Raw genomic sequence first — 25,269 nt, 5'->3', positions numbered from 1 at the left:
ACAGATCGCCATAGTATCGTCAACAAACGGAGTAAATTCAGGCCGCATTCTGACACAGTGAACAAGGAACTAGGTTCTTGTTGAACGTGTTGGTGATACTCTGAGCCATTACCAATCAAGTCACCCGTTCAAATCTTGAGGTAATGTTGCCTTTCTCTTCCACCACTTTGAAAAAAAAAAAAAAAAAAAAAAAAAAAGGAAAAAAGAAAGAAAAGCGTTAGAGCCATTGCTTATTCCTTTCCTGTCTTTCCGTTTTCTCGTTTTACTACTATTATTGCCATTATCATTATTCTTATTATTATAACAATGGCCAGTTCGAGTTAGTTCGACACTTTTAGCATGGCGTCGGGGGATATCGCTGCCGAGCCCGTTGCTGAACAGGAATGACCGAACAGAGGACCAAAATGAAAAAGTCAAACGAAAACGAACAAGAAAATAGAGAAGAGGGCAACAATTTATCCCCAGTGAAGAAGCTTGCAGTGTTGGAATCTGCAAAAGCACGATAGTACACCTGAAAAATGGTCCCTGAATTACATGGGTTGAGGAGTATTTCCTTTTTATGCGGAATGCCTAGATGCCTTACCAACTATCCTGCAGTCAGTCATGCCATGTCCTGATCAACCGACGCATCTCACAAGATCGGACCACTCTTTGTCGTGATACAAAGCTTGAAATTCATACTCATGTAAACACATCAATGTAGCATATCCTCCGTTACTTTCGGCGCCAAAGTAGGCACAGGATGGCAGAGGTCCAAACGTAGGCCTCGTTACAAACTCAGGAATGCCCAACTCTCCAAACCGAGGAACTGTTACGTGTGCAATTGATGAGCAGGACATGTCTGTGGACGGGTTAAACGTGCCCGCATAAGCAATCCTAGATTTATCCGACTGGTTTGAAATAAACGTCACGTAGCTGCGAACAGCATACATATCGCTCGCTTGGACAACAGTTTGGCGGAGAAGGGACGCCAGCTTGGATAAGGAGCTGCTTATAATTTCTTGAAATGTGAGACTGGTATTGGCTATACGAATCATGTGACCCATGTATGCTGGAGAAAGCCCCATGACTCTTCGCAGATCAACAGCACGGCTTATCTTAGATATAGCCTGTGGGTTATGATCACGCCTTAACCGCATAGCTGTGACCCTTTTCCACAGAAAAGCTGTCAAACAATCGTTGGTAGATACGGATGTGACGGATGGAACGAACTCTTCGGGTTGCCGCCGTCCATCAGCAATGATGCTATTCAATGCGGCCACGGACAGCCTCAGCAATTGCCATTTATAGCCTCTAATAAAATCTGTCGCTGTATCATTTGGGAGTGTCTTGCTGGGCATCAGTTCGCTATGGTCGAGAAGCGTTTCATCAGGACCAAGTAACGGAATCAATCTCCGTCGATCGCGATTTCCCTCGTCGATCATAGCATCAGGTATTGTTTCGTCACGCATGGATAGCGCTATCAGGTTGGCAATTTGAAAAATGCCAGTTGCATCAATGATATTGTGCTGGGCTGCAATGTCAAGTAGCAGCCCACCTCGGATCAAATTGGCCTGGATGTCTAGGACCGGGGCCGGGTCACATTCTGTTTCACGATATTGCTCTGGGAAGGCCACACGACCACCCAACTGGGATCCAGGGAGCATAAAGGAAGGTGCTTGGGCTTCGCGGATTTGATCGTAGGATGCACATATGGAGGAGCGGTCGACCACCCGTACGAACTGGTGACTTGGAGATTCCCATGCTTCGCAGCGGATAACCTTGAAAGTACCAGAAGTGTTGGGTCCCAAGCCCTCGGTTACAACCTTTCCCCGGAGAAAAGGAAAAGCTGCAACAACCTTGCGCACTGCCGATTGGATTGAGTCGAGTACACCATCACGTCGGCCTTCAAGAAGGGGAAAACAAAGCAAGATATGAGTATAGCTCTTCAACAGAGGTAGTTGACCAATGGCATCTTGGATATGCTCAAACGTTGTCATTGCTGGCGAAGATATCTAGCTATATTCTAGGTGGTAAACTTTCGACTTAACATGAAGAAAAGTAATAAATAGTCAGATTGCTCTAGCACATACAAAGGAAGGCCAAGATAAAACCGGTTCCTTGATCCAAAGTATGATAGGAATAGGACCCATATATAAATCGAAGAACGGAACCGAAGGAAACTCCGATGGCTACATTCTATAGTTCACACGTCCATCCTGCATAAAGTCGCATATCGCCCAAATACAGATTGCACCCAATCATGGCCTAAGCAGAGTGGAGGGTTTGATGTGAAAGTCACTTTTTGAGACCAATTTAATGCTGTATCGGCTTAAACTATCTCTTTGTTGCCTAACTGAAAAGCTTATACAAGTAATTCCCAAAGACTACCCCGAGGCTTTGACCAAGAATTCTGACATACGTTGGAATTTGGCGTTACACAAGAGTCGACATGGACGCTAAATACGGGTTCCATGTCTCCAGGTATTGTACCACCAATTTCAAAACATGTTTAACCACAATGTCAACAGATCCCAAATCGTTCTCCATTTTTGTTGGTGGAAAAGAGCACCCCAGTCGCTGTTTGGGTATCACGGCCTGCGGACTGTCATCCGACATAGCCAAGGCAAGACGTTGAAGGCAGGTCTGTACAACATGAAGTCGAGGCTTATTGGAGGAGCTGGTGATTACCAGAAAAATATCATGTATAAAGCCGATTTACGTACTCTTGTGCGAGGATTTGTTGAACAATCATAATAAATCCCTACGTAGGTATAGGGATAGATAATTACCTAGGAGTGTCACACTACATGGCATACTTTCGATTGTATCTAGAGACTCTTTTTTTTTTATTACAGCCTTCCCAGGGAGGGCTGTTGCAGTAAAAAATCTGACGGTTGGTGAACGAAGGCCTCATACAAGACAGAGGGCTATAAACAAAAACATGGAGCCTACTGTGTCAAGATGGCCGGTATACATAATTCTCAGGCGGTGCTATACTTGGATTTGTCATGCTTCAGGTGCGGCCAGTGATCTCCTTGTCTTTGGATATCGATCAGTACTTACATGAGGTCAGATAATCAGATTCAAAATTATAAAAAGCGAAAGTCCTGCTAAAGATATGGAAAGATATGACCATTTATTTGGAATCAGCCCAAGTAGTTGAGATAGAAATATATTAGCGGGGTATCCCTTTGGATTAGACGAAATGAAGGCCTACAGCGTGAGGGAGGCAATCTCATGGATACACACACAGGCATAACCACGTCTTTGCCAAACGTGTTAGGACGAACAAAATACGAGCAAATGATCTCCTCTCCAGCAGGAACCCGTTTGAATAACGGTTTGCTCACTTGTGATGTCTCTGATGTCTCTGAATGAGAGGACCGCAGCTAGGCCACATCAAAATAACTCCCTCTTCCTGTCAGTAACACGGATTCTGAGGCCTGACTGGTAATTGTTTGAGACGCTCTGTTGTTGGGGAAAAGAGTGCACCAGTTAATGTATAAGTGCTCGTTTCTAGAGGTCCATCAACCATAGTCCATAATTTGCGATGGAGACGGTCTATTTGGTTGAATGCTTCACGCAATAGTAGGACCTGAGGAACGTACTCGGTAGCTTTCTTCATTCACGTGAAGCGCATCAAGATGGTTACAACACCTGCCATTTCACGGCAGCGTCCTGGATCAGCATGCGAGGAATGTCGTCGGCGGAAGGTCCGTTGTGATCGAGGGCGGCCTCAGTGCCAGGTCTGTTTTGAGAACGGAATCGAATGTAAAATCAACACCACAAGATTACCGAGGGGCCCAAGAAAAGGCCAACTAAGGACATTGCGAACCCGCATTGGTAGGTGCACCTATAAAGTATAGCGCTCGTACTGACCTGAAAAGCTGCCCTTGAACGATGCCTTGCCGACCAACATCCCGAGATAAATCATCAAATGACGGGACTCTTCGATCCACCTGTACTTGATTACGATGCTGACGAAGACCTGTTTCGGGAGATCCAGGTGCCTCCAGACTCAGTGGCGGAGCCTCTAGGGGATGGAAGTCCATCTGAGTCTAAGATAACAGCATCTCCAAGCCAAAAAATACGACGAAATGAACTCGTCACGGATTTAATGCGAGCTGATCTGTGAGCTTCCTGCACAGTATAAACAATTTTACGGATTCTGATATGAGCAGAGATCAACTGTACTTCGAGCGTGTGCACTCCTTTGCCCCGATTCTTCAGCGTTGGAGGTATTACCTCTGGGCGAAGCAACCAAAAAAGTGTGATAGCCAGATATGTCTTCAATATGCCATGTGGACTCTTGCGGCTTCTATGTCCGCACAGTTTCAAGCTATCCATGACGCATTATACCAGGAGACTCGTCGAATGCTCGATGCCCTCGACCTCTGGTGCTCACACATAGATAGGATTACCACCGAACAGGCGCAAGCCTGGGTCTTGATATCTGTGTATGAATATATGCACGTTTCCTATCAGCAAGCCTGGATTAGTACTGGTCGGTGTTGTCGTTTGGTGCTTGGTATGCGATTATATGAGTTGGATGACCCGAGTGGTGGTCCGGTCACGATGGCCCATAATCATGATTCAGGGCAAGTGGATTGGGCGGCAATGGAGGAACAACGCCGAACCTTTTGGATGGCATATTCGCTGGATAGATTTATCAGTTTTCATAGTAGCTTGCCATTCACCTTAAACGAACAACTGGTATGTCTGGTAATCTCTTCCCATTGATACGGACTGACATGGTACAATAGATCTCCACTCGTCTCCCGTCCCCAGAAGAAGAATTTCAGGCGGGTCAGCCAGTAGTCTCATGTTATCTGTCGGAAGTCTTGGGTAGGGGCATAGATGGGCCCAGTTCGGCGGTAACGTCATCTTTCGGGGAGTGCATAATCGTCGCTACAATATGCGGGCGGGCACTTTCTCATCGACAAAAGGTAGCCATCGAACAGGCTAATGGGGATATTTTTGATGGATTTTGGAGCCGTCATCAATGGCTGCACGATGTCTTGAGCCATCGCATTCAAGTTTTATCCTCGTCTCTTTATGCAGATCCCATGCTCATATTCGCGCGGATCGTGGCACAAACAATGGTCCTGTTTTTACACAATATCCTGGAATCAATCATATGGAAGACAGGCGACCATCTTCTCAAATTAATTGAGTGTGAGCGTTTATCTGTTTTAGCGGTACATGAGGTGCTCGGTTTGCTAAAGTTACAGGCGCAGTTGGGATACTTCAAGGTGAGAAAATCCTTCCATAGAACACGAGTACACATAACTGACCGTCATAGGTCCACCCTTTGACATCAATTCCTCTCCTGATGTGTACTGAATTCTTCTCGGCCCACTCGTACCTTGATCCGTCCTTTGATTTCATGCTTCAAGAAGTTTTAGAGTGTCTGCAGGACCTGGACAGAGTCAAGAACTCAGATATGAGTCCAAGTCCAAATACTCCAGCATCGTGACCAACCTAAGCAAAATATGAGATAGGTCATTTAGTAAAAAGAGGCATTGCTGACAGTGTAGCAATCTTGTTTGACTTTCAATTAGTGGCTTGAGTTTGGATTTGGGAACCAAACATTATTATATTAAAGCTACCCCAGGTAAAGCGGACTCATAACTGAATATGGAGGATTAGACGTTGATAACCCAAATCAAGAATATAATGCCAGTCTCTTCTTCAAGATTTCTTCAGCATACACCACAAATGGAAAGAAATCTCCCTCAGTTAAGAGCCTAGGCCGTGCTTTAAAACCAGGCTTAGCCTACAGCGATAAATAAGAATGCGTTAGATCACTGTGATACAAAAGACCCTGCTCAAACAAGACCAAGGTGCCGAAGAGATATCCCGTAGACAAACTCCGACGGGATGCTCTAAATGGCGCCGGAAAAAGCGACATTAATATTCACGCTATGTTCCCGGTCAAAGAGCTGCGATTATTGTTGTGAGAATTGTCCCATTAACCACCCTCTCCTATGCCCTTCAACACGCCTCCTTAATGGCCTGGTCCTCACCACGATATACGCTTACTTCCTTCACCTACACCGCACCTTACTTGGCTCTATAGTCTAGACTATCCCTAGCCCTCATGAGCTTTACAAACATTGTCCCTGCCCTGGGAGTCAAAACAGTCCTTTTATTTGGGTGCCAATGTCTTTTATTCGACAAAAATGATTTCAATCGCCTTCGCGACCAGGTTACGGATTCACCTGATTACGAATGGATGGCAGAAGTAATTTCCGAGCTTCCTGTTTACTATCGGACTGCATCCACATACATACCAGAGTTGAAGAAAACCCGTGGGAAACAGAATTTGCAAGCTCTGTGTGGATGGTTCAGAACAGGGATGGTGCCTGCAGATGACTTCCCATTGAAGTTTATTCAACTGGCTCCGTTGTTGATAGTAACACATGTCTTGCAATATTTGCAGTACATGAAACTTGTACAAACGGCGCATGCTGCGGATGGGAATCTGGGACAAGAGTCAGCCAGGTCCGTGGACAACGTCGGATTTTGTATCGGACTTTTGAGTGCGTGTGTTGTGTCTAACTCAAAATGCCCACTTACCTTTAAAGAGAATGCCTCTGCTGCTTTGAGGTTGGCTATGTTGATAGGCGCTATTGGTGACGCCCGGGAACTGGAGGATCCATACACTTCACTGGCGACAGTATGGAAGAGACCAGGAATGGAAGATACATTGGCAAACTGCTTGGAAAAATTCCCCCAGGTATGTTGATGCTAATGCAGCCCAAGCATGGGGCTAATAGTGCAGTCTTATGTTACTGTCCGGTATGATGAAAACCGAGTCACCATCATGGCTCCACGACGACATGTGAAATGCCTTCAGAGAACGCTACAAGATGCTGGATTTTCAGCCACTCAAGTAAATTATAGTGGGCGGTATCACTGGGCGGGAAACGAGGATATCTTAGGCCCGTTGATGCGTATGTGTGCTGCTGACCCTGACCTACAGCTTCGGGGGAGAGTGGAAATGGACAAGGATGGCCTTTGGAATCATGAACTCGTTATTCGATCCATTCTCTTGGAGCAATGTAACTGGTCGCAGATATTTGGCGCAATGTACAAGAAACATCTCGCTGATTCTGACGCAATGGTTGTGGAATTTGGCCTGGAGAGATGTGTACCACCGAGATTCCTCCGCTGTCTCTCTGGGAGAGTAATTCACTTTTCTGATCTAGATGTTGGCCTTACATCCCGCATATCGCCCATTTGCCAATCACCTCGTACATACGAAAATGACATTGCAGTGGTTGGGATGGCGTGTCGTGTTGCTGGTGCAGATGACTTGGAAGGTTTCTGGAAGTTGTTATGCTCTGGAGAATCACAGCATCGCGAACTTCCATTGGAGCGATACGAGAACTTCGAGGCCCCATGGAGGCCTAATGCTATCCGGCCGTGGTTCGGAAACTTTGTCCGGGATATTGATGCTTTTGATCACAGGTTCTTTAAGAAGGTGCCTCGGGAAGCTATATCACAAGATCCGCAGCAACGGCTCATCTTACAGGTGGCTTACCAAGCGCTGGAGCAGGCGGGCTATTTCCAACCGAGCGATAATGACTTAAATATCGGATGTTATATAGCGTCCTGTGCAGTCGACTACGAGCACAATGTAAACTGTCATCCCACTTCCGCATACGCTGCAACAGGCCTCCTGCGAAGTTTTCTAGCCGGCAAATTAAGCCACTATTTCGGATGGCGAGGCCCGGCATTCTGCGTTGACAGTGCATGCTCGGGCTCTGCTGTTGCTCTACACCAGGCTTGCCAATCTATTCTAAGAGGCGAATGTACGGCTGCTCTAGTAGGTGGTGCAAATGCTATCATAAGTCCCTTAGCATACGATATGCTTGCGGGGGCTTCATTCGTGAGCCCTACTGGGCCCTGTAAGCCATTTGATGCCGACGCAGATGGTTACTGTCGTGGCGAGGGCTTTGCAGCAGTCTTTATCAAAAGAATGGCCGATGCTCTATCAGCTGGTGATACGATCTTTGGGATTATCGCCGCCACGGGAGTCGAGCAGAATGCTAACTGCACCCCGATCGTGGTTCCAGACACCCAGTCCTTGGCCCACCTATTCACTAAAGTCACTCAGTGTGCGCATCTCCATCCTCGAGATATTTCAGTAGTTGAAGCGCATGGTACCGGAACGCAAGCTGGAGACCCAGTCGAGTATGCTAGTATTAGGCAAACACTTGGAGGCCCTCAAAGAAAAGCTCCACTTTTCCTTGGATCAGTGAAGGGTCTTGTAGGCCATACCGAAGGTGTATCTGGGCTTGTTGCACTGGTCAAAGTGCTGCTAATGCTCCATGAAAGAAAAATTCCACCACAGCCTAACTTTCGCAGTTTGAATCCGCACATTTCAGCTTCAGCTGATGATAACATAATTCTTGCTACACGCTTGACACCATGGGATGAGAGCTACCGTGCAGCCCTTATCAACAATTACGGGGCGTCTGGCTCCAATGCGTCAATGGTCGTAACTCAGGCCCCAGGAGTCCTCTTATGTCGTAAGCAATCACCGATACATACCTCTGGCAGCGATCTTCCGTTCCGTATATGTGCACTTGATGAGTGTCGACTCCGCGCCTATGCCGAGCGACTTCGCGATTTTATTCGTGCGAAGTCCATTTCCGCAGCTGCATCCGCTTCCCTCGCGAACCTCTCCTTTAGCATATGCCGTCAGTCGAACCCTACGTTAGAAACCCACCTTGCCTTCAAGTGCGGGACAGTCGAAGGGCTCGACAGCAACCTTACTACTATTATTGATGATGAGAGCATGAAATTCATCAGGGTTAACAAACAGAAACGTCCAGTAGTATTGTGTTTTGGTGGACAGATATCAAACTTTGTTGGGCTTGATCGTTGCATCTACGATGCAGTCCCCTTGCTCCGTCACCATCTTGATATCTGCGATTCAATCTTACAAGAAATGGGCCAGGATGGGCTATATCCTGGTATTTTTGAGACTGTGCCGATTTTGGACCCCCTGAATCTACAGACGAAGTTATTCGCGCTGCAGTACGCATGCGCTCAGAGCTGGATTGAGTCCGGTCTTTCTGTCGCTGCAGTGGTCGGTCACAGTTTCGGAGAGTTAACGGCGACATGTGTGTCTGGTGCACTCGGTCTCTCCGACGCTCTAAACCTCATCTGTCGCCGCGCAAAAATTGTACGAGATAGCTGGGGCAACGATTCCGGGGCTATGATTGCAGTTGACGCAACCCGTGAAGAGATGGAAAATCTCCTCGAGGAGTTCAACGGAGAACACACTGATGAGAACCTGGTCGCCAATATCGCGTGTTTCAACGGCCCGCGAAGTTTCACGCTCGCTGGATCAACTGCTTCCATTGACAAGATCCAACATGCTATCAGCGCAAGCCCAAAGTTATCGCACTTGAAAACCAAGCGTCTATCTGTGACAAATGCGTTTCACTCCCGCCTAGTCGATCCTCTTCTGCAAGAACTGGAACGTGTGACCGATGGGTTGACATTCAACAAACCAACCATTTACTTGGAGCACGCAACAGAGAATATTTCCAATAGCATAATTCCAGATACGTTTGTGGCTGAGCACCTTCGCAGGCCCGTCTATTTCCATCATGCTGTTGGGCGCCTAGCAGAGAAGTACAAGGGCAGTGTATGGCTCGAAGCCGGTTCCAATTCAACGATCACACTAATGGCAGCACGGGCGTTGGAATCTCCCATGGATCATCATTTCCAACCTGTCAATATTACCGGTAGTGGAGGCCTACAGGCTCTAACCGACACGACAATCCGTCTTTGGAAGGAAAATGTCTCGGTCCAATTCTGGGGACATCATGCTTGTCAAGCTCCTGAATATGCTCCAGTAATGCTTCCACCTTATCAGTTTCAAATGTCACGACATTGGCTAGAAAGTAAGAAGTTACCATCTTCGACCATTTGTCCGACCAGTCCAGAAGTCAGACAAAATGAGATGGTCTGCTTCATGGGTTACGGTGGCGAACACCATGAGACAGTAAAGTTCCAGGTAAATACATCCCATCCCCGCTACCAAGATGCAGTATTGGGGCATGTTGTTGCACATACAGCCCCAGTTGCACCCGCCTCAATTATTCTTGATACCGTATTTGAAGCACTCTTTAGCATACCAGAAGGAAACGGATTTATTCCCCGTGTCTACAATTTGAGATGCGATGCGCCTCTATGTCCGGACCCGACAAGGGAGCTTTGGATAGAGCTCAAGACCCAAGATGCTGAGCGTCGTATATGGGACATGAAATACTTCACACGGAGCCTGTCCAAAGATCATAAGTCATATTTGGTTCATTGCCGGGCACAAATTGTTCTGCACCAAATGGATGATCAAAACCTGTCAAGGGAATGGGCCTATTACAGTCGTATGGTTTCGCATCGTCGCTGCAAAGGACTGCTCAACAATATCGAAGTAGATGATGCTCTTCAAGGCCGTACCATCTATCCTTCCTTTGCCGAGATAGTGGACTATTCTAATCAATATCGAGGAGTGCAGAAACTTGTCGGGAAGGGAGTTGAATCTGCAGGAAGAGTCATCAAGAAATATAATCCTGAAACATGGGCAGATGCATTCCTCTGCGATTGCTTTGCTCAGATTGCTGGGTTCTGGGTAAACTGCATGACCGACCGAGAATCGACGGACATATATCTTGCGACCGGCCTGGAGCAATGGATGCGTACTCCAAAGTATGCAGCTACCAACGTGTCTCGTCCCGACACTTGGGACATCTTTGCGATGCATGAGCGGCACGAAGGATACTACATCAGTGACATATTTGTGTTCGATCCGAGAACAGGCGATCTTGTGGAGGTATTCATGGGAATACAATATGCGCGGGTTGCTAAGACAACATTTGCGACGATGCTTAATCGGTTCTCAAGTGGCCCTGCCACATCCACCGCCGAGAAAGCCGATGGGATCGCAGAGTCTTCGTCTCCTATCTCATCAGTGCAGGGAAAACACCCGAGTTTCAGTAAACGAATCCGCCATAATAAAGCAACATCCGATTTGACTACTCGTGTGAGGGCCATTGTAGCAAACTTTTGTGCTATAGATCCCTGCGAGATCCATGACGACGGTACCATGGCAGATGTGGGGATCGATTCTCTCATGGCCATGGAGCTTGCCAAGGAGATGGAAGAAAAGCTTTCCTGTACTCTCTCTCCCACCGATCTCATGGAAGCCAATACTTTTTCGGACTTGGTGAAGATAGCTGGAGAGGCGCTTGGCGAAGATGCGGAATACGAGGCTGCTTCCAGTGATAGATCCCAAAAAACTAGCAATGTCTCTCTATCCGATAAGGGTATGGCAACGCCAATGTCAAATTCAGTGACAAGCGTTGCATCAACCCTTCAAGACCTACAATTCTCACATGGCACTCTTCTTGAGGCATTCGGAGAAACAAAAAGGTTGACAGACCGTTTCCTAACTGATAATCAATGCAGCGGTGATATACATACATTCGCCCCAGTACAGGTTCAGCTCTGCATTGCTTTGACACTAGAAGCATTTGAAGAATTAGGTTGCTCCATAGGCACTGCAGCCCCCGGTCAACGGCTAGCACCAATCCAATTTGATACGCAGCACCAGGAGCTAGTGGATTATCTCTACAAGAGACTGGAAGAAGCCCATCTCATAGAGCTAGAAGGTAGCACAGCGGTTCGCACAGCCATTGCTGTCCCTTTAAGGTCCAGCGTTACCATACTGGAGGAAATCTCACGCATCTATCCGGAATATCTCGGAACTAGTCGCCTTGCATTCTTCACCGGTAGCCGACTAGCCTCCGTACTTCGCGCCGAACAAGACGGGCTACAGCTCATCTTCGGCACACAAGAAGGGCAAGAACTCGTCTCCTGGATGTATGGTGATGAGCCACATAATGTCACGGGGTATAAACAGATAATCCATTTTATCGAACGCCTGGTCCTTAAACTCCAGATGAGTGACGGTGCATCTGGTCAGCTCAGGATCCTCGAAATGGGTGCTGGCACAGGAGGAGGGACGAAATGGTTCCTTCCACGGCTCGCGAAGTTGGGAGTTCCAGTAGAATACACATTTACTGATATCTCGCCTGCATTCCTGGCACAGGCAAAGAGACGTTTCCGCGAATATCCCTTCATGAAGTACCGCATTCATGATATAGAGAAAGAACCTGCAGATGACCTCATAGGAACCCAACATATTATTATTGCCAGCAATGCTGTTCATGCGACAGCAAACCTGCAACGGTCCACTGGAAATATGCGACGGGCTCTTCGTCCGGATGGTGTCCTAGTTATGCTGGAAATGACAAGACCCTTGTTTGCTGTTGATATTGTTTTTGGGTTATTCCGTGGATGGTGGGTTTTTAACGATGGGCGCAACCATGCTATTACAAACGAACTGCGATGGGAGGCAGATCTCCACGCAGTGGGGTACGGGCACGTGGACTGGACTGACGGAAGCTCGGTAGAAGCGAGCGTGGAACGAGTCATTTTTGCAACGGCATCTGGGCCTCAATATGAGAAGCTACCAATTGGACCGCCAGTTGTCATTAAACCCGACCTTGGTGTGAACAATTGTGCCCGAGAATTGCTCGCACAGACTTATGTCCAACGTATCGTGAAAGGCTTCCGGGCACCCACAGTACTAGCACGGACAAAGGTGGAAGGAATCTGTGTTTTAGTGACTGGGGCAACTGGTAGTCTCGGCAGCCATATTGTGGCTCATCTTGCCCGATTGCCTGCCGTGAAATCATTGGTGTGTCTTAATCGTCGGACAACGAAGGGAAATCCTTTGAAGAGGCAGCATGATGCTTTTGAAATACGTGGCATTAAACTAGCCCCAGAGGAGCTGGATAAAATATCTATACATGAGAGCAATATGGCAGATAGCAGACTTGGTCTGAAGTTATCTGAGTACGAAATTCTCGTGTCGACTGTCACTCACATTGTTCACAATGCATGGCCAATGAACGGGGCATCCTCTTTGGGGAGCTTCGAGCCCCAGTTTGACGTAATGGGGAATTTGGTGCACCTAGCACGGGATATCGCCAGCACACGTTGTGAAAACACCAAAGTATGCTTCCAGTTTGTATCCTCTATTGGTGTTGTAGGGCGTCAGCCTCTTCTCACTGCCCAACCCGAAGTGCCCGAAGAGAGAAGTAGCATTGGAGCTGCCTTGCCAAATGGATATAGCGAGGCCAAGTATGTCTGCGAGCGCATATTGGATGAAACCTTGCACAAATATCCAGACAGGTTCACAACAATGGTAGTTCGACCAGGCCAGATCGCTGGGTCCTCAAACAGTGGTTATTGGAACCCAAAAGAACACTTCCCAGCCGTGATCAAGTCTTCTCAGACTCTCAAGCGGTTTCCAGCCTTCCATGGTATTCTTTCATGGACCCCAGTGAATGATGTCGCAGCCACTCTAGCAGAACTCCTCCTGTCAGATAAGGACACCTATCCTATCTATCATATTGATAACCCAGTCCGGCAGGATTGGTCGGATATGGTCCGCGTTCTTGCTGGTGAGCTAAACATTCCTTTTAGTTGTATCATCCCATTTTCCAAATGGGCAAGATATGTCAAGGCGTTTGATGGGACAAAGGAAGACAATCCAGCTATTATTTTAGTTGACTGGCTAGAGGAGAACTTCGAGCGAATGTCCTGTGGAGGGCTGCTGCTTCGTACTTGCCATGCACAGGAGCATTCGCCAACCCTCGCGCACGTGGGGCCTATCGGTTATCAAGTTGTCCACAAATATTTGCAATCATGGAGGGACATGGGATTTCTACATATATAACCCTTTATTTGTATGCTAACGATCAAAAGCAAAGTTCAATAGATTTCCATAATTTCCCTAACTACGGATACATTCCATGTATGTCTTTTTAATCGCTCAGGCCAACAACAAGCTTAGTCGCGCTCACGCCAACCTTCATTAACTTCAATGCTTCTTCGCAAGCTCCCAGACCTTTGTCCACGACCTTTGCCTTCGCTGCTGGGAAAAATATCCCCTCAGCAGGGACGCAAGGAAGGTAGTATTCAAAGATTGCCGGTCCAACCTCGTCTCCTTCGAGGGTATTCCCCTAGATGAATTTGCAATTCCCATCCCAAATGGCGTCCTGTTCAGGCGCAAGATGCATAGCAGATGCGATAAACTTCCAGTTGTCTGTGTAAGGACCGCCGTACATGGCTCAACAAGTCGCGCAAAATTGCCAGTGCTCCGGCGCTAGCACGTCCGTTAAGCGCCTTGAGTAAGTCGTCCACAATCGTCTCAGATTTATAGTCGAATGCCTTTTGGCCCCAAGACGCTTGATGAGCTCAAAATTATGCGTAATCGAAAAAGTTATTTCAAATATAGGGAGAACGCGGAAAAGGAAGGGGAGATATATCGATAAATGCTGGATATGTTCCCGTAATTCGAGCAGATGCATAGGATGGTCTAGCAGGGATAGTTATATTGATTGCAAGTATATCCGGGGCTATTTACATAGAATGACAGTTATTCTAATTAGGGGACGATCGAAGATGATGGCCTAATAGAGATCCTTTGAAAAGATTCTCACCCGTGTTATAAAAGAGGAAAGCTCCTGTGCAACGGATCTACGTATTATATATCATGCGCTTTGAAACGAGCTCGAGCCTCATCAATAACTATATTATCCTAGCCGAGGTCGTCAGGTGTGTATTAGCATCAAGTACACAGTAAATCATATGCTCATCCTATTAAGTTCTCGGAGTTTGTTTGCTCGACTTGAGGGCGTGTAGGAATTTGTTCAGCGCAGGTAGGCATGCACATATCAGGCCTAGTCCACCCTCGGCGTTGCTAGAGATTCAGAAAATATCAGCGCCGTAGATAGTGCGGGCGAGTGACGGAAAAAGTCAAGAGAAACTCACTCTGTAAGGAGAATCTTCAAAATGAGCGACATTTCTTGGAGAGTTTTAAAACCGATGCAGAGAAGTATCAGTCGGTATAAACTGAAGGCGACAGCAATGCACCCCGCCCCCAGAATGAGGATGACTCCCGCTTTCTTTGACATTGGCATGTTTATTGTCCAGGTGAGCGCAATGGGGAAGATCAGGATTGCGAGGTCAGTCACAACACTGATGGTTGAGTCTGCAACGATGACGGCTGACCGATTTAAACACGAGGCCCTATTATCTTTACTCTTCCAGTCCTTCCAATATGCGCTTATAGGGTCACAGATAAAAATTTTGACGAAGAAAATGGCGACATAATAACACATAATGAGTACTATGAAAATATGGAGAAATGTAAACCTTTTATTTGAGGGTTGGAAGACGCGAAGGAGCATAAACAGCAAGGCGAGTTTGACGGAAAGGATCATGGGGACGTAGAAGAAAGCAGCGATGTAGAAGACCTGCAGAATTATACAGGGTTAAAACTCTTATTATATAGGATAGATGCGACGTTCACTCACTTGATGTTTCACTTCCATCTGAGCGGCTGTCATCACATGATCGGTCGTGATGGCGCCGGCGATATATGTAACTGTCGTTGCATGATGATATGCTTTAGTCTGTGGTTTAGTACTTGCAATTCGGATATCTCTTACAGATCAAAGTACAAGTGCAATGTCCCATATAAAATCCCTTGTTGTCATTTTGAGTACCCATAATAATCTTGGTATTGGGCTAAGGTAAGTATGCATACCCACGCAGCGAAGCACCATACTGAAAGGGTCTTAGCAAGTCAATTGCTCGCAAACGGAAATGGCAAACTCACTATCTTCAAGTTCAAATGGCAATCTCAGTTTATGCTTGATGATGTACCGCGAAGAAACACAGGCCGTAATGACAAGGACGCAAATTATCTGAGTAGTAAGACTCACCGAGCTGAGGCTCGTTTCTGAAGCATTTGGGCTATGAGCCGCCATATCGACTTCATCGTTTCAGAGCCAAGTGGATCTGGTGGAGAAGAAATATGATGGAGAACGAGCGGGGCAAGAATAGATAGAAGAACCTGGTGGTATTGTTGGCCATGAGAGACGATTCCCCCGCATGCAGTTCGTCGGCAACCGCCGTTATGGCTACTACAATATTATACAAGAAAAACAACGATCCGCATCCTTCGGGGGTGTTTTATTGGTATATGCCTGTTGCAGGATTTTTCTAAAAATAATGGAGACCTGTGCGCCCTGATCGTCAACAGTTCGTGGGCAAGATCAACAGGAAAGGGTTGGAAGCCCCCATCGTGTTTCTCTACACCTCGCGCTGAACGGCGAGGCCCGAGAATGCCATACAGAGCATCCAGCTGGCGTATAACGCAGCTATTGTGTATGAAGCAGGTTGTTTGACTGAAGGAATCAAAATGCATACTTGCATAGCCGAAAAGGGTAAGGGATGTGCGGCATAAGCATGCAGTGCTGAGTCAGCTATGTCTCGGCAGATCGACATCATCGGACAGGCGCTGATTGGCCAATGGCCCCCTGTCACCCAATCATCAGCGTCATCCATCCATTCTATTCCTCTTCCTCTTCATCTTCCGCCTCATATCTACAACTCCACCACTCTCTTTCCGACTATTCATTCTCTGGACGCTCTGCCGCACACCATGAACCATGACCGACCCCTGTATCAGGCGGAAACCTGTCGCCTCGGCCATCCCCGCAAACTCCCCCACTCTTCGGGGAGTCGCCTCTGCCCCTATCCTCAGACCGATGCCTTCCGCTGAATCTCTCCCTCCGCCCTACTCTCCCCATCCTTCAATCCAGGCGTCCTCAAATAATCCTGTACAGCGCGCAGCAACAAGTGGCTTTCCGGCAAGCTCCTCTTCCTCTTCCTCGTGCCAGCCCGTCGATCCCTCGCCCGTTCAAAAGGCATACGGAGAAGCCCGCCACTTCCTCGGTGGTCTCATCGCCCACCCAACTGAATCGAACCGACACTTCACCATTATGCGCCATTCACATGGTATCGTCTTCTACCGTGGTAGCACCACTTCCGTAACAATATCTGTCTTTTCCGATGCGCCTCTTCCTTTAGATCGCACCCTCTGGTTGCAAAGTAAAGGATGGACGGGTAAGACCGGTATGCGGGCAAAGGCTCTCCTACATCTTACAGACGACTGGCTCGACGTGACGCCCTCACTAGCCCTACGTGCCGACCAGGTCAGCCCAGCTGATGAGCGGGCTTGGCAGCGCGATATCTCAAAGTTCCGGAAGAAGGCCTCTGGTCGTCTACGGGAGCATGTCCTACGCGAGACCATCGTCGCCCGCATTCCCGTTGAAGCTGGTGATGGATATTTTCAGCTTATTCTGTGTCAGGGTGAGAAGAAGAAAAAGTTGTGCATGAGTCCCGTATTCCGCGTGCTCTCCACCTCCATGGCTCCCAGCTCTGTTCGCGGCGCCAGTTTGAGTACCCTCCCGTTCGAGGTTGGCGCCATGGTGCTGGGAATGTATGCTCAGACCGCTGCCCAGACTGTACTGGCACCCGTCACTGAGGCGGTGCAGACTAGGATCCAACCATATCAACCCGGATTTGTCCAACAGACTGCTGCTGAAACGGCCTTCTCGATGAGTGGGGTAGCCAACCGCATTGGGTTGGGCGGCGACGATGAGGATAATACGTCTTCTGCACAGGTACGATCGTTTCATAACCCGCAGTCCCTGGATTATGGGCCCCAGTCGCCTTTCCCAATGGACTTCAAAGCAACAACCGAGACACTTCCCAGTCAGGGTTCTCGGATAGGTCTTGGAAGAGTCCCTGACACGCTACTCGAGCAACTACACGGGTTTTTCTTCGGATGGGCGCGATTTAATCTTGTCAGTGATAAAAAAGAATGCTCTGGCACGGCCAAATCTCATAGTCCGTGGTATCCCATCATCCTGTCCGTTCGCAATTTAGATCCATCTCACCAGGCCCGCGTCAATCTATCCCAGGCCATGAGAAAAATCACAATTCTTCGCTTCCTAGAGGACATCTACCTTGCTCCTCAGACCAAGGTCCATGTCCGTGTCATGGGATATCTCCGGCCTGATGTGCCTCCCCCGTCCGGCCGCACCGACAAGGAGCTAATCGCCGCGCGGGAAACAGCTGCTGAAGCTGCAGCCCTAGCCGATTCCACCGACGCTACCGCTGCGCAGAGGATTCTCGAACATCCAGCCTGGGCTCCTGAAATTCCGACGGGTGAAACATCCCGAAGTGGCACCTGGAAAGACCGCACAAAAGACACTGTAAGCAATGCGCGCGCCCGCGGTCAGAAGATGGCCGAAAATGTGCCCCTTCACTGGTTGGGCGTGCGTTCTGCCACAGCCGAGATGCGCGATCGCCAGATCAGCGTTAATGGATTCTATATCGTGCGGTAGATGTATTATATATATATATATATGTGACAGTATTTGGATTCTTGGTTGTATTATTTTTGGAATAATCCTTGTAAAACTTTGTCGATGTATGTATTGGTCTATGCGGAGCCACAAACACGGCATTATTTCATGAACTATATACATCCCACATGTCTGTTATTCGGCTTTTCCAATATCGATTCCATAACGGTCCCGCCCTCCACCGTCAGACCACCATCCCAGACTCAACATGAACCCGGCAAGTAGCAAATCGATTTACGTTGCACCTCCTCCCCCAGAGGCACTATATCCGCCCCTCCCAGCGGCGACGACGCAAGATATGTAGATGCGCAAGCCATGCTGCCTGGGTTGAGCGGGAGAAGATCGCGTGTGGGCAAGAAGTGGAACAAGACAACACAGCCGATCAACATCGCCGCTCAGAGACCCTTCAGGATGTGCAAAGAAATGGGACTCCGTTTCAACGAGTGACATTGGGGTGGACGAATTCGCCCTTCAATGGGAATTCCGCTCCAGGAATCTTCGCCATTTGGCTGAGATCCTTGGACGGTATCGCTCAGGGAAAGGTGCGCCTGTGCTGACATCGTCCATCCCAGCAGCACATGATAGAAATGTTGCACGATATTCATCACCCTGTCCCGGCTGGTCGAAATCATCCGTCGTCAGCCGTTGCCCGTCTATTACCGCCGACCAAAACTCGTCACATCCCTTGGATGTCACATTCCGGATTGAGAGGAGCTGTCCGAGGTCGCTTTATAATAGGAGATAGATTCCTGCTGCAGGGTTGATTTGATCGGACCTGCCGCTGAGATCGTATAGTTTGGCAGAAGCAAGGTGGTATTTGCCTCCAGGATGTCAACAGTCAACAGATCTCTTACCACCGTATGCACGTATCTGGTGAATCCAGCATTCATTCGGTAGATATCCCCATGCAAGAAAAGGGTCCGCACACACCAATGGTGACTGGTGAATCCAACCCCTGAATATACCGCAGAGTCACCGGCGTGGGTATTCATTGGCAGGGGTACGCTGGGACATGATGCGTTAGTGTTTATGCCGCATCCTTGGCCAAAGCTCCACGCCAGTGTAGGAAGAGGCCCTCGGAATTAGTGAGGCTGAAGTTGGCCGTTGGTTGGTCATAGGCTTGCAGTCCAGGCTCACACGCAACGAACGCTGGAACCTTCGCCGGCATGAAGCTGGTGTCGTTGGTAGAAGGCTTGCCAACGCGGATTCTGCAGAGACTTCTTCGGGTGTCTGCTGGAATGTTGCTGTTGGTCATGTCGTGTAATGGAGCGACGGTCTCGTAAATCCAAGTTCCTCACAGCATTCCCCCAACCCTTGGCTTGGAAGTGACATTCAATTTTGACCGTCCAAAATCCATCCAATTCGACGAATAAACTCCGTAGAACTTCGCTTCCATCTGGCAATCATCGTCGTTAATTCATCGTCCAGACGGATTTCCGTTATTCCCATCTCGGATAACCACACATGTGTCAGATTGACACGCAGGCACTCATACACTCCATCGTGTTCTATATTTCCGAGGAGAAGTGCACAATTTCTCCGGCACTCGGGATTGACATGTTTCGCAGCTGTCAACAAAGTGCCGAATTCCACCTGCATCATACAATCCTCGGCACAGATCCAAACAAGCCGCAGCAGCTCCTGCACGAAGGCAGAGACCTGGTTTCCAGTGGTACCCTTGCGAGTGGGAAATGGAAGTAGTACAGCCTGCAGTTCCAATGTAGCTGGGAGTGTGGGGGGTACGCGATGCCTCATTAATTTCCACTGCGGGTTGCGAAGAGACTCAATATCGGTGACTATTGTTTCCATAGTCTTCTTGATCAAATGCTGTTCAGTTTCCTTTCTCTCTTCTGCAAACTCTGTCTGAAGTCGGTCGCTTAGACCCCATAACAAGTTCAAAATGAGGGCCGGCCAGACAACAAAGCGCCTCTCAGCAAAGGAATACACTGTCGGATTGCGAACTATAGCGGCCGCGCGCGCGGTATACTCTTCTGCGATAACATCCAGTGTCAAGCCATTTTGGACCTTGGAGTTCACTCCATTGCAGAACATGGAATCAAGATAGTCGAAGATTATCGGGTCTCGGTAGATCGCGAAACAGTCAAGCCAATGCTCTCCCTCACTAGTGTTACGGAATTCAACATCTCGTTTACTCAGTGCTGTGCCGATTGCATCCATAGTTTTGTGGTGTAGATGGCTAAAGGATGCTGTACGCTGGCGCAGAAGGTATGACGCTGGTAAGTATCTCTGCCACTTGAAGAGGACAGCATTGATCATTTGTGGATCAAAAGGCCCAAACGGGAAGTCAGCGATATCTATCTTCTCCTGGATATCTAGCCGTGAGATGAAAGCCTTCATCCAGCGGGAGTGCTGAACAGTTGACTCATCCAATAACGGAAGAACAATGTCTTGGAGGTACTTTTCCATGTGGCTGTCTGGGACGTAATCGTATGCGTGAAGCAGGATAGTACGGAGCATCCGTCTCCATCTGGCTGCAGTGACGCTTGGCAGAGGCCCGTCGCCTTTTTCAGCTGCGATCCACTCTTCCTCTGTCACTTGCTGTGTTTCACTAGGCCCACTTGCAGACTTTGATAAGCGCTTAAGGGTAACATAGACAGAATCCGGTGCTATGCCTTGTTCCAACTGAGCGAAAATGGAGAACAATGCTTGGACACGAATATCACTGTTGGTAGTGCCCATGAAGAGTGTTTCGAGCATTTCGAGCGTCATCTTGACCGATAGAAAGCTTGACTCGCCTATCGTCCTTGCGACCTGTTTTGATGTGTTTATAATGGAAATGGTGGTGTTCGATTGGATTGATCCAGGGCCATTGGTGTCGGGGCCTCTCTCAATATTGTGCAGTCTATCCTTGACTAATGCAACACCTTCTTCCGCCATTCTGACCGCTTGATCCGGGGGAAGTCTGTTTCCTATCTCAAACAGGTTAAGGCTCTTGCAGAGTGATGTCTCCTGAGGTAATTCCTTCATGGTTCGTAAGACGAGGTCCACAGCCAAAAATGGCTTATCGCTATGAGATAGAATTTGGATCATCCGAACTGTGCACCGCAATAGCGACACAGAGATCGGGTCAGTTGGATCTCTTAATGTGATTGAGTCGAGAATAGAATCACAAACACCCTTCATCAAAGTTGGAGAAACGCTACAGTTAAATGACCTCAGGACTTCCGGAATACGCTGCAACGTTTTAGCAGGGTTTCTGTGCATCTTGGTCACGAACTGTCCTTCTAGATACGCTGGGGGGTAACGCCACGCCTCCTTAGGAAATGAACTCGAAAGTATGCGCCGTTTGGTAAACGTTTCCAGGATAAGGAGCCCCGAAAGTATGATGGCTTCTCGGGTCTCAAGAGAAAGTTTGCGAGGCAATGAATAGACACCGTAGTTTTCGAATGGCCAGTTTCTAATCTTGTCGCGGACGCCTGCAGTATCCCTCGTCAGTGTTTCGAAGGGCAAGCGAGCTCCAGACATCCTGCACAGTAGTACTGTGACAGGCACATTGATCCTATAGACTTGTCCAGGTCGAGGATCCAATTCGACGTCTTCATCTGACATCAAATGATCTTCAAGGTACGTTGCTATTGGCTTATCCACCGGGTTGATCTGTTGCATTATCCTTTGAATCTTAACTTCCGGGATATAGTCCCCACGAGTAAGCCATATTCGAAAGTTTTGAAGCGAATCGGGGTGGTCAGACAACTGCTCCTGGTAATGTTGCCAGATTTTGATCGCGCGGGTTTTCATCTCCTCTTTCTTATCGCAACCCACATATGCCTGAACGGCATAGACCAAATCATCCACAAAACGTCCAATCGGCAACTTCTCAGCAGGGGCTCTGCGCATTAAAATATCTTGGGGCGAAAACAGCACCTCCTTGGCTCGGCCTGCGACGAAAGGTGCGGCGTGCGGACGGCTCAGTAGTCTAGATGCCCACAGCGGGGAAGGAAACAAAAACTGCAGTGCCAGGCCCCGAGGCCATCCTGGTTCCAATGACAAAACATCTGGCTCTCTTCTTTGGCGCTCAAATCGAAATACCTCCTCGCGTTGCTGGGCTAATCGATCCATGAACCCGAGTATCTCATCGGAGAGGCTAGACGGACAGGGCATTCCAGCGAGAAGACCATCTATACATGGCCATCCAATCTTCTCTTGCCCGTCTGCAATACCGGTCCTCTCGTATTTGATAATGACGGGAATAAGTGGATTGAGCAATGAATCAGCCAGCTGGACTGAGCTGCCCAGGCCCTTGCTTTCCAGTTTCGTGCACCCAAGTATACGCCTGTGGACTAGCGATCCAATAAACTGTGGAATCGTCCGTGCAATTTTGGGAGAGGAATCTGGTTCCTTAAGGCCAGAGATAATTAGCTCTAGAACCGTGTATAACACATTGTGAGACGCTGCGACTGCACTGGACAGCTCCGACAACGATATTGCTTCTCGTTCTTTGTGAAACTCGACGCAAGATAAGAGTCTCATTGCACTCGGCATAAGGACTGCATCGAGCATTAGACCTGCAAAAATTGTCTGCACATGTCAGTTGGCCTCAGAATATCTCATGGCATTATCAACCATACCGGATTGCGTGCGAACCGGCCAGTCCAATGGAGAACGGAATGGAATAGCTCGATTGATGTGCTTGCGATTGCCGTCCAAATAGCTCCCCTGGCTGCATCCAATTTGAGAAGTTCATTCGGCTCCTCTTGGGCACGTGTCTTAAGCTCATGAATGTCTGTGGTTGTCAGTACTGTACGGTAACATAAGAGATAGCTGATTACATTTTTGAGTGGCTGGAAAGTCCTTCACTCCCATTTCTCCTTCCCATTTCGCCTTTAACATATACTGATCGACGAGAGTAAAACCGTGAGTAGAGCCAATATCCAACTCGGGGAGTAATTCGGCACACGCATAGATCTTTAAGCTCCGGTTAAATAATTGTGCGGCGTCTGCGGCTGGGAGGAGCCTGAGAACAGTGGTCGGCCATCCCGGTAACAAGGCCTGTTCGCGGTCGGATGGAGTAGGTGAGGAGATATCATAGGACAGATATTTCGTGTGATGACATAGAAGCTTGAGGAAGGGAAGTCGAACTTCTGGGGCAATACTTTCGCACAAAGCTTCAACTGCCTGGCTGAACTCCTCGCGATACATGTTTTGCACACGCTGTGTGTTTAGTTTATCATCTGGGTAATCCCGGAGGATTTTGGCAAGCAAACATTCGAGTGCATGCCGATGCTCCTTTCTCGGGCGATGAGCGTACCGTCTTGAGGCACGCTTCTTTGCTATGAATCTTGCATCCGTTGACGCATGGCCACAAACCGCCACGGACCAGTACCGGAGAAGTTCTTGGGCCAATGGGACAGTGAGTATCGACCTCGATGTTGGGTTCAGAGTGGTATTTGTATCTGGCCTTTTTCGGGTTTTCAATTCCTGGCTGGGCTTGGAGAATTCCATGGCAAGCGGGAGCGCGGCTTCGGCCACCTGGAGTACAAGGTCAAAGGGAACATTCCGAAGTCGTAGAAAGCTATCAACATAGGTAGAAATTTCAACTCGCACGTCCCTGAGATCAGGGTCAGTCCCTAGAACATGGAATAAATCAAGACAAAATGCTATCCTTGGATCATGCAAGTCAGAGAGGGCAGCATTGGAATATAGAGAAGCGTAGCTCTCTAAAGAGCATACGAGTCCTCTCGCAGTTTCTTTCACCACAGATCGACGGACGTAGGGGGGTACCATCACGCTACCGACTGCGATCTGCCTCAGAAGAGTCGCATGACATGGAACCAGCAAACGTATTACCGGAATTGGTATCCACGTTTCTGGTAACCCTGTTAGATGCCGTGTGACCATTTCGGAGCTGCACAAGGGCAGCAGTCTAACTGCGTACAAGACCAATGGACGCATGAGATGACTCTCCAAAAGCAAAAATAGGTCGTCCATGCATTGGGAGATTTCAGGCCGATCTGGCATATATCTGCATTTTGTGACTGCTTCCAAGATGCCATTCACCTGAGAGATAGGCGACCCCGAGATGATACGCATCAATCCTTCGGCTCCACCGAGGGCATTCCACGTGGACTTCCATGCTTTACTATGGAATGCGCGTGAAAGAGATCGTATCCCCGCATCGCGAATGCCATAAGACGTAGGAAAAGACAAGGCTACTGCAAGTAATCCAGGTGAATATCGCAAGGCAATAGGAAGCCAAACAGCGTAGACGGTCGGTGGAATGGACTCTGTAGTCACCAGCCGCGATATTAGACTGTTCAAAATATTTACCCGCTCAGGTTCGGGACTCTGTTCAATCAAGTCATTGAGGTGAGAGGCGAGAGCTGGGTAGCTCAGCCTAAGAAGGGTTTTTGGCTGGAGGGATGTTGGAACCTCCATCTCGTATTTGCCTGGTCTTTTTTGAGTGGGGAAGAGGTAGGCTTTTATATTTATTGGAGACATCGCTGCAGGATTGACTACTAGTCAGCAGTGCACACTAAGCGACTTATACGAGATGCTGCCTTGACGTGGGCCCTATCGCACCAATCCGCATACCATCTTTGGAGACACATGCACGACAAACTCAGTGGTGTTTATCAGCGAATAGATTCCATGGCAAGGAATTCGTCCATGACAAACACAGCCATAAAATCACGCTCGCTGCTTGTTCGCTGTCTAAGTATCTGGTATTCTACCACAGTCAAATGGAAGTACCAGGGCCTCGGTTTGGAAGATGGTGAATGATTGGCTTAGGGGTCATCTGGACAGAAAAGTTAGAAGACAATCAGCATTTGTCTAGGGACATGAGGATGAATAAGTAAGCCGCGATAATACTGCATGTGTCGACACAAGCCTTTTTTATGCCACCTTTTATCGTCCCCGGCCTAAACTGTTCATGTTCCTCGTACCATTGCTGGTG

General features: G+C 48.3%; 6 protein-coding genes across 6 annotated transcripts; 3 read left to right on the top strand and 3 right to left on the bottom strand.

Moving 5' to 3' along the window:
• Positions 1-617: 617 nt before the first annotated feature.
• BDV59DRAFT_208016 (uncharacterized protein) lies at positions 618-2,012 on the bottom strand (the record flags this gene model as incomplete). Its single annotated transcript, XM_073695128.1, has 1 exon — positions 618-2,012. Exon 1 carries the CDS (start codon positions 1,977-1,979, stop codon positions 618-620), a length of 1,362 nt encoding a protein of 453 aa, XP_073547596.1. The 5' UTR covers positions 1,980-2,012.
• A 911-nt stretch (positions 2,013-2,923) lies between these two features.
• BDV59DRAFT_193393 (Zn(II)2Cys6 transcription factor) lies at positions 2,924-5,458 on the top strand (the record flags this gene model as incomplete). Its single annotated transcript, XM_073692217.1, has 6 exons — positions 2,924-2,935; positions 3,657-3,825; positions 3,870-4,113; positions 4,164-4,695; positions 4,746-5,234; positions 5,285-5,458. The coding sequence occupies 6 exons, from the start codon at positions 2,924-2,926 to the stop codon at positions 5,456-5,458; spliced, it is 1,620 nt and encodes a 539-aa protein (XP_073547595.1).
• A 624-nt stretch (positions 5,459-6,082) lies between these two features.
• BDV59DRAFT_208015 (uncharacterized protein) lies at positions 6,083-13,807 on the top strand (the record flags this gene model as incomplete). Its single annotated transcript, XM_073695127.1, has 5 exons — positions 6,083-6,721; positions 6,767-7,631; positions 7,662-7,729; positions 7,772-12,763; positions 12,806-13,807. 5 exons carry the CDS (start codon positions 6,083-6,085, stop codon positions 13,805-13,807), a joined length of 7,566 nt encoding a protein of 2,521 aa, XP_073547594.1.
• A 926-nt stretch (positions 13,808-14,733) lies between these two features.
• BDV59DRAFT_193391 (uncharacterized protein) lies at positions 14,734-15,905 on the bottom strand (the record flags this gene model as incomplete). The annotated part of the gene is made up of 5 exons (XM_073692216.1): positions 14,734-14,833; positions 14,905-15,034; positions 15,113-15,389; positions 15,687-15,712; positions 15,755-15,905. The coding sequence occupies 5 exons, from the start codon at positions 15,903-15,905 to the stop codon at positions 14,734-14,736; spliced, it is 684 nt and encodes a 227-aa protein (XP_073547593.1).
• Positions 15,906-16,517: 612 nt separating this feature from the next.
• BDV59DRAFT_178702 (LipA and NB-ARC domain protein) lies at positions 16,518-18,377 on the top strand. The gene has a single exon (XM_073689823.1). It carries the CDS (start codon positions 16,590-16,592, stop codon positions 18,330-18,332), a length of 1,743 nt encoding a protein of 580 aa, XP_073547592.1. The 5' UTR covers positions 16,518-16,589; the 3' UTR covers positions 18,333-18,377.
• Positions 18,378-19,685: 1,308 nt separating this feature from the next.
• BDV59DRAFT_208012 (uncharacterized protein) lies at positions 19,686-24,749 on the bottom strand (the record flags this gene model as incomplete). Its single annotated transcript, XM_073695126.1, has 10 exons — positions 19,686-19,921; positions 19,958-20,060; positions 20,097-20,117; positions 20,151-22,602; positions 22,636-22,712; positions 22,743-22,810; positions 22,850-22,892; positions 22,943-23,097; positions 23,144-24,325; positions 24,455-24,749. The coding sequence occupies 10 exons, from the start codon at positions 24,747-24,749 to the stop codon at positions 19,686-19,688; spliced, it is 4,632 nt and encodes a 1,543-aa protein (XP_073547591.1).
• Positions 24,750-25,269: the final 520 nt, after the last annotated feature.

This window comes from Aspergillus ambiguus, assembly GCF_047715705.1.
Source record: "Aspergillus ambiguus strain CBS 117.58 unplaced genomic scaffold BDV59scaffold_17, whole genome shotgun sequence".
In the NCBI taxonomy this organism is placed as follows: Eukaryota; Fungi; Ascomycota; class Eurotiomycetes; order Eurotiales; family Aspergillaceae; genus Aspergillus; species Aspergillus ambiguus.
The sequence above is the reverse complement of the archived record's forward strand: the minus strand, read 5'-3'. Positions and strand labels throughout refer to the sequence as shown.